The sequence below is a fragment of the Piliocolobus tephrosceles genome, chromosome 2, assembly GCF_002776525.5.
Source record: "Piliocolobus tephrosceles isolate RC106 chromosome 2, ASM277652v3, whole genome shotgun sequence".
Taxonomy (NCBI): domain Eukaryota; kingdom Metazoa; phylum Chordata; class Mammalia; order Primates; family Cercopithecidae; genus Piliocolobus; species Piliocolobus tephrosceles.
Genome location: NC_045435.1, coordinates 98,382,338 through 98,390,667, shown reverse-complemented (window position 1 = coordinate 98,390,667; position 8,330 = coordinate 98,382,338). Strand labels below are relative to the sequence as shown.

Here is an 8,330-nt window from a genome sequence, read left to right as displayed (position 1 = left end):
AAATGGAGTTGACTTGCTTTTAACATCACTTGCAGTTTGGGACTGACTACAAGTAACCTGAGTTGTGACTTAACAACCATCCTTTTTGTATTTCTTTTAGTCTCCCCGAGTGAAAGAATCAATATCAAATTCTGAGGTAAGTAATTGTGATTATTGAATCCTTGTTAAAGTATATGTGCTTTTGTTTTGGTTTCAATTTTAAGCACCTTTTTTTGTGCATATGTGTGCTTAAATGGGAATGCAACTTTATACCAATCAAATTTTAAAAGTTGGGCTAAGGGCTCAGAATGTTCTTCCTTGCTTTCTTGATTTTGTGAATTTTTTATTTTTATTTTTGGCTTGGGCTACTTGAAATGAAAAGTTATTTATTTATTTATTTTTTTGAGACAGGATCTCACTCTGTCACCCATGCTGGAGTGCAGTGGCATGATTATGGCTCACTTTCAGCCTTGACCTCCTGGGGCTCAAGTGATCCTCCCACCTCAGCCTCCTGGATAGCTGGAACCACAGGCACACACCACCACCATGCCTGTTTTTTGTAGAGATGGGCTCTCACCATGTTGCCCAGGCTGGTCTCAAGCTCCTGGGCTCAGGCAATCTCCCTGCCTTGGCCTCCCAAAGTGCTGGAATTACAGGCATGTGCCACTGTGCCCTGCTAAAAAGTAGTGTTTTTGCATTAATTTGTTTGCGAATTTGTCATATGCCACCTGTCCTTTTTGAATTTCTTTCTTTCAGCCGCTTCTCTTGTGAAATAAATTCTATTTTCTGTGGTTACTGTGTCAGTATGATAGGAAATCCTGTTAAGCAGATTCTTATTGGGCTGGTTTCCCTGTTCTCATTACCGGAGAAAACAATCATTTCTATGGTCTATTCTGTCATACACTCTTACTTTTGGCAGCATCTTAATTCTGAGCTCAGTATTTGGTTTAAACACATCTCTTGCTCTTAAACCAATTCTATTTTTGCCTCTTTGCTAAAAAGTAACCTTTTTTTCATTTATTTTGTATATCAAGTACATTTCTATATGTGATTATGTACATTTGTTTACATAGAACTGTGTTAAGAGTAAAAACAAATTACTTCTTTCACATATTAACAGGCCAATATCTGTCAACTTATATTAGAACTGTTGTTCACCTATATGTGTGGCTCCTCTTCTTGGTAAGAGAATTGCGTTTTCCTGTCCCTTGAAATTACATATGGCCATGTCAGTTACTCTGGCCAGTGACATGTTAGCAGAAGTGAGAATCACTCATGATTCCCTTTGTCTCCTTACTCCTGCTACTATGACCTGCATTCCTGAGTGAGGATGATACCGAGTTTGTTAGCCCCTGCTGGCGAGAGAGAGACTTGAAGTGTGTCCAAGAAACAACTTTTGTTGTTTTAATCTACTGACACTTCAGGATTATTTGTTACTTCTAATTTAACCTATGTTGACTAATACTTGATTTCTCAGAAATTGAATGAGAGGCTATTTTACAGATTATCTAGTTTTTATTTTTAGTCTTCTTCTTGTTCCTTTGCCTAAGTATCTCCACGTGAACTCTTGCATACTCATATTCTCATGCTCATTACTTTGTTTTTACATTTGTGATAAAATTCACATGACGTAAAATTTACCATCCTAATCATTTTCAAGTATATAGTCCAGTGGTGTTAAGTATATTCACACTGTAGTACAACCATCACCACCATCCATCTTCAGAACTATTTTATCTTCCCAAACTAAAACTCTGTGGCTATTAAACAGTAACTGCATTTGCCCCAGTCGCTGGCAACCACCATTCTATTTTCTGTCTATGAATTCGCCTACTCTAGGTACCTCATATAAGTGGAATTATACAGTATTTGTCATTTTGTGACCAGTCTATTTCACTTAGCATAATGTTTTGAGGTTCATCAGTGTTGTAGCATATGTCAGAATGTCCTTACCTTTTAAGGGTCAATAATATTCCACTGTGTGTGTGTGTGTGTGTGTGTACACGTACCACATTTTATTCATCTGTTAGTGGACACTTGGTTTGCTTCTGCCTTTTAGCTGTGGTCCCATTATGCCATTGTCAACATAGGTGTACAAGTATCTCTTTGAGACCCTGCTTTCAATTCTTTGGGGTGTATACCTAGAAGTGGAATTGCTGGGTTTATGGTACTTCTATTTGTAATTTTTTGAAGGACCATCATACTGTTTTCCATAGAGGCTGCACCATTTTACGTACTCATCAACAAGGGTTCCAATTCCTGTGCATTCTCTCATTACTTTTAAAAATATATCCTTTCCGTCTTTACTATAGATAAATGTAAATACATACAGTTTGGAAGCTAAATAGTCTTTTGAAATAGTATTAATAATTAACATTTTCAAAAGTACTCTTAAAGGCCTACTTTTCTATAAAAATCTAGAACCAATGAGTAACTTAAGACTTCTTATGTATGAAGTTAAATGAACACAAAATTTTATTCCTTGTTTCCTTGATTTTGCTTATATAATATCACCTATTCGGCCTCTATTACTACTGTTGGAATGTTTTTCTCTTTCAACTTTACATTTTGGCTGTTGCATCGTTTTTCCCCCAACTAACTGCATAATTTTGAATATGTTTAACTTGTTTTTATACTCACAGTCAGTCATTTCCCCCCAAACTACATAATTAAAATTTATGAACTATTTCAGACATATAGAATAACATATATAAAATGTATTTTTTTAGTTTTAAAGCATCACATTCACTTTTAAAATGCATTTCAGGTATGTTAAGGAATTATTGGTTGATTGTCTTTGTAAGAAATACAAAGTCCCCATGCATGGAAAAATATAGCTTCTGTAATTTTGTATTACATACTTAAATCTGTATTTTGGAGGTGCTGTTTTGCTGGGCAAAGGAATGGAATAGATTTTATTAAAAATAAGTATAATGCAAAGTGAAAGAAGACAAGACACAAAAGACTATGTATTATCTGATTCCATTTATGTGAAGTACCCAGAAGAGCAAATTTATAGAAATTAGATCAGTTGTTGCCTATAGCGGCCGGGTGTGGGAGCAGGAACTAACTATAGACACGAGAGGACTTTTTGGGGGTGATGGAAGTGTCCTGAAATGATTGTGGTGATGGTTGCACAATTCTATATATTGTACAAAAATCGCTAAATTGTATAGTTACAGTGGATAAATGTAGAGGAATATAAATTACACCTCACAGAGTTGTTAAAAGTTTAAAAGCCTAAAAATATTTGACTTCCATTTGGAATAGATGTATTCGGAGTAGACACAAAACCTGTACACTACCCAGAAACTACTTTGAAAATATCACCCTGAAAGGCTGCGCTTGCTGTCAGCAGACCTGCCTCCCTTTCCACACAACTTAAGAAGTACTGTATGTGTGTTTTTGTTGTAGCTTTTTCCAACAACTGATCCTGTGGGTACTTTGCTCCAAGTTCCAGAACAGATCTCTGCTCATCTACCTCAGCCAGCTGGGCAGATGCCTACACAGCCAACTCAAGTCTCTCTCCCAGCCACCGCAGAGCCAGCAAAAACAGCACAGGTGAAGCCGGGGATATGCTTTCATGGTCATTCCTTTGGGTAGATGAAAAGAGCAGATATTAATATGGAACACAACGTAATGTAATCAGGTTAATGTCTTGTTAGATTTTGAAACAAGTTAGAAATTCTGTCTTCACATTTTTAAGCATGTACAGGTAAGAGAATTTTACAAGGATCACATGCAGGTTTTCATGCAACAGAATAAGTTAATGATGGGAATATTTCAAACATCAAAAATTTGGGGCTAATTTCTTGTCAGCTTTGTATTAGATAATTATTACATTTAACTTCAGAATGCAGTTCATGAAGTTCAACAGAGACTAGGAGAATCGATGGCTGTACTATTTTTGTTGTTCACTCAGGTTTATACTTTTTATTAATACTCTGTTATCTATGGTTTTTCTCTATTACTCTTTTTAAGTTATTTGTCAATTTTGTGAGGGTTGGTTTGTTAAGTCTGGGTATTATAATCTGTAACCTCATTTATCTAGGTGCACACAAACTTTATCAAATCATACTTCATTAAGAGCAGCCAAGTGAATGAAGGCCCTGCAGTGGGCTACTACATGTTGTGTAACTCCTACTCTCCCTTTAGTGAACCTCAGACACTGCATACAACATGTGGCCCCTATGGTACATGGTTAAAGTAAGACTTTCAGCATCCATTCATTTATTAAATATTAGAAGTTCTATTTTCTTGTCTAAAGTTTTAGATGAAAAGAAATAGAAATTAATGGTCTGATTTTTTTTTTTTTTCTTTTGCACCCCAGTAGATCATCTTGTGTTCTGCCTTTGGAGATCACTGCTTTGAGCATTTCCAATTAGTCATGGCACTTACTTCATTTAACTTTTTCATCCCTCAAGCTTTCCATCTCTGTCCTGCATATGGGAAAAGATGCAGTTGTCTTAGGAAAACTGATGGAAAAATTAGATTCATTTTATAAACAACTTAAATTGAATGCATGTCCTCCCATAAGCAAGCGATAGCTGTACAATTTTCAGAGAGGATTAGTTTAGCCGTAAAAAGATGGAACCTATTGTATGGGTTGGATGGATTCCTGAAGGGCTGCTGGTTCAGGCTCTACCTTTTGTATTGCCTTATGGGTGCACTGGCAGATTTTTAAAAAATGAGAAACGTAGCTTCGTGTTTTTCAGTCTTGTAGAGGAGAACGGGGGTCTCAGAAATACAAAATGTAAATGTGGCTATATGTGAAATTTCATCTGGGCTTGAGAATTGTCTTTCTCATTGTGTTGGACTTAAACTGACATTCAGCTTTTGTTGCTGCCTTGGAGTGCATGTCCTCCTCCAGCAGGGAATGTCCTGGGGATTAGTACGACCTCAGCTGGAGATGAAGAAAATTGCTGCCAAGTACATGATTCCTCTGCCAGTGACCATTAGTCACCTTCCCACTTAATGTTTCAGGCAATGACTGTATACCTTTCAATGCTTTTTAGGCTTTGTCTTCAGGATCAGGTTCACAAGAAACCAAGATCCCAATCAGTCTAGTACTAAGATTAAGGTAAGTAGACATTTTTTGTTTTGTTTTGTTTTCTGAATACTCTGCATGTGCTGTAATAGTCTGTGCCTGAGAGTAACTGGATAGGATTGTATGTTCTCCAGCATCAAGCTCTGTTTGCTTCATGGTCTATTATTTTCCTCAGAAATAATAGCAACAGTGTGAGGACCTGGATGTCAACGGGTGTTGTGACTAACTGATGCACATGTTCTCTTAGTTGTTTCTATGCTAATTGGTGATGAGTTTGTGTATTTGCAGTGTAGCTAGTTTGGGTCAGGAAGTGTAGCCTGTAATTGAGGAACAGTTTTTAGGGGAGCAGCACTAACTGGCTTATCTGAAGATCAGTCTTATACTTGTGACCAGGTAAGCACCATGGACTCTGAGATCAACTAACCCAAGAGGGGAGGACTTTTTGATTGTGATAGATCAAATAAAGGCCTTGTTTTTAGAAGATTAAAAGGAAACCTCTAAATGTTTTTGTAGTCTGTTTCTGTTTTGCAGCCAGTACCCTAAATTGGTGGTTCTTGGTGGGAACATATAGAGAGGTCCTGACAGATTGCTCAGCAGGAAGTACCATAGGTAGCAATCTGTTCATTTTAACTCCCTGCCCCCCACCCCCGCCTCCTCCACTGCTACCACCAGCACTAGTGGCTGGATTCAAATTCCAGAGCTTTCTTGTCAGAATAACTATGGCTGTTGTATTGCTCTAGTTAGGTCTCTTTCTACTCATAAATGCCTTTGAAAAAAAATTAGTATTAAAGTATCACTTGAGGCAACACAGGTCTTTTAAAACTAACGTTTTTTAAAAAAGAGTTCCACTGAATTACCATTAACTCATTCCCCTTGCACATATGAATTCCTAGTCATCTTTCAGTAAGGTCATAATTGGAGATAGAGGCAGCAAGAGCTATTTAACAGAATGTGGTAAGGAGAATCTTATTGCTCCCTGCTACTAGGAGCAATGCATTTATGCCATAAATGTGAAAAGCAGATTTGGTTACCTTTCCTTTACAGAAGCCTACTCAGTATACCTGGTCTCATCTCAAAAATTCTGAATTACTAGGATGTCTTGACAACCTCATGCTGTTTTAATTCTACATAAAGAATAACACTTTAAGAAAATTATTGTGAAATGTATTAAGCACAGATTATGTATAGCACTCTTTGGTACTGTGGGAAAGATGGATACTGAGAAAAGAGAAAATTAAATGTCTCCCTTAATAACCAAGTCTAGGTTGGAAGTTGATTTGAGCTATGTACTTACACAGCTAAAAGCAAATTTCAGATAGTGTATACAAGCAGAAGTACAAGTTTGTATGTACCTGTGTAGATAGAACACAATGCAAGGGAAAATCATTTGGGGCAGGTTATATTTGAGATGGGTAGTTCTATTTTAAGCACAATTTCAGTAACATCCTCAAGTATATTATGCTTCAAATAGAAGTAAATCCTCTCCATTATTTATATAAAATAGATTTGAGTCCTAAGTGAGCAGGCATATCTGCCCTTAGATATATAATGCTCTCATTTCTCTGTCTTTAAACCTCATAACCTCCAGGGATCCTGCTTTATCTCAGTACGTGGTGTGGTCATCACTGAAATTGTACCTCACCAGTCATGTTTGAATTTCTGGAGTCATGTATTAACTCTGCTGTCAGTATGGACCCAATTCCTTTCCCTATCTTCTCTGTCTACCCAAATCCTGCATATCTGTTAAGTCCTGTATAAAAACTACTTCTAAAATTTTTCTTTATTATCCCCATCTCTCGTATATTGTTTGAATTCCTATGGAATTTGAGGGAGTATCGTGTATTTCATTTTATGAGTCTGCCAAGACTGATCACCAGTGGTAGGCAATGAATTGTGGGCATGTAGGAATGGGGATAGGGATGAAAAAGGCATCCTGTATCATTTTAATCACACCTCCCTGTGCTCATACAATTTTCCTCTTAGTTTTATATGTTCTTAGTGGGAATAAGGATGGCAATGGGCATATAAGAATCTACTCAAAGGCATGAAATTTTTATATTGATTAGTAAGGGACATAGATTCAAAGGGTTGTAGGACAATTAGATGGTCATTCTAAATTGGTTTTGCTCTGAGCTCTGCAGTGTGAACATATCTGAATATATCGTATGATCTATGGGAACAAAACAGTCTTTCTTGAGGCACAGCTTTCTTAATACATGTTGGCAGAATCTCTTTGCATAAATTTAGAAATTCTTATTTTATGCCTTCTGCTTTCTTTCATAGGAATTCCAAAAAAGAACTAAATGATATTCGATTTGAATTTACTCCTGGGAGAGGTGAGGCATCAAACGGATTGAAAACGAAATAGCTTCTAATTTGTGATTCAATGAAATATGTTGTGAAGTTTCTGTCCTTTGTGAAGTTTTGCTTTTAAAAGATAATAAAAATTTTCCCGGTTTTGGGGAGCATATAAGTGAGATAAAAATGCAGTTTGTAGACTACTAAACACATTTAGAAAACCTTATATAATAACACAAACAGTAATAAATATATAATAGCTCTTCACAGCTTAGTATAGGCCAGGCATTGTCTTAAGCGTTATCGTATTAAATTCTCACAGCAGCCTACTAAGGAAAAATTATTATCCCCTTATTATCGATGATGAAATCAAGACTTAGAGAGAGGCAGAGTAACTTGTTCAAGGTCACACAGCTGGAAAGAGGTAGAGCTGGAATTCAAACCAGATCTGTCAGAATCCAGAGTTCTTGCTTTGTACATGGTTGTCCTCCATGATAGTAAAGAAACAAGGTCTGCAGTCTCCTCTCTCCTCAGACAGAAGCTGAGGCCTGTCATGTACTGTTTCTGGCTGTCGAACTTCACCTTGAACAAGGCGTGTTTTGTTTCTTGCCTTTATTACTCAGGATTGTAATTTGGGGAGTAGCCAGCAAGTATCTGTTCTGTGTATCATGCTTATTCTTCTTGCTGTCTCACTATCATCAGCAACTAACCACTAAAGAGAAAAGATGCAGGTGTACAGAGGTGTTACCAGTTTTACTTTTTAAAAACCAGGCAACATCACATTTTCAGGAATTAATTCAAATTGTTGGTTGCCTGTGTGAATGTGTGGACACTCTCCGCAGCAGTCCTCCTGTTCCTTCTGAGGTGCTCATTTTCAAGCCCTTGGGAACCAGTACTACTGAGTCGGTTGAAGATGAGGTTAATTGGGGATATTCTATCCTCATCTTTTTACTTTCTAGTTATACCCATTGCTCAGATTGTACCACCTGGGATAACTAGATAAGAA

General features: G+C 37.0%; 1 protein-coding gene across 2 annotated transcripts in view; it reads left to right on the top strand.

The window, feature by feature from the left end:
- OXSR1 (oxidative stress responsive kinase 1) overlaps positions 1-8,330 on the top strand; it is a 93,194-nt gene that overhangs the window by 80,242 nt on the left and 4,622 nt on the right. For both annotated transcript variants that reach the window (XM_026454881.1, XM_026454882.1), the window contains 4 exons: positions 101-136; positions 3,394-3,540; positions 4,995-5,059; positions 7,310-7,362. In XM_026454881.1, coding sequence (XP_026310666.1) covers positions 101-136; positions 3,394-3,540; positions 4,995-5,059; positions 7,310-7,362 — 301 coding nt within the window. The remainder of the gene's footprint in view (positions 1-100; positions 137-3,393; positions 3,541-4,994; positions 5,060-7,309; positions 7,363-8,330) is intronic.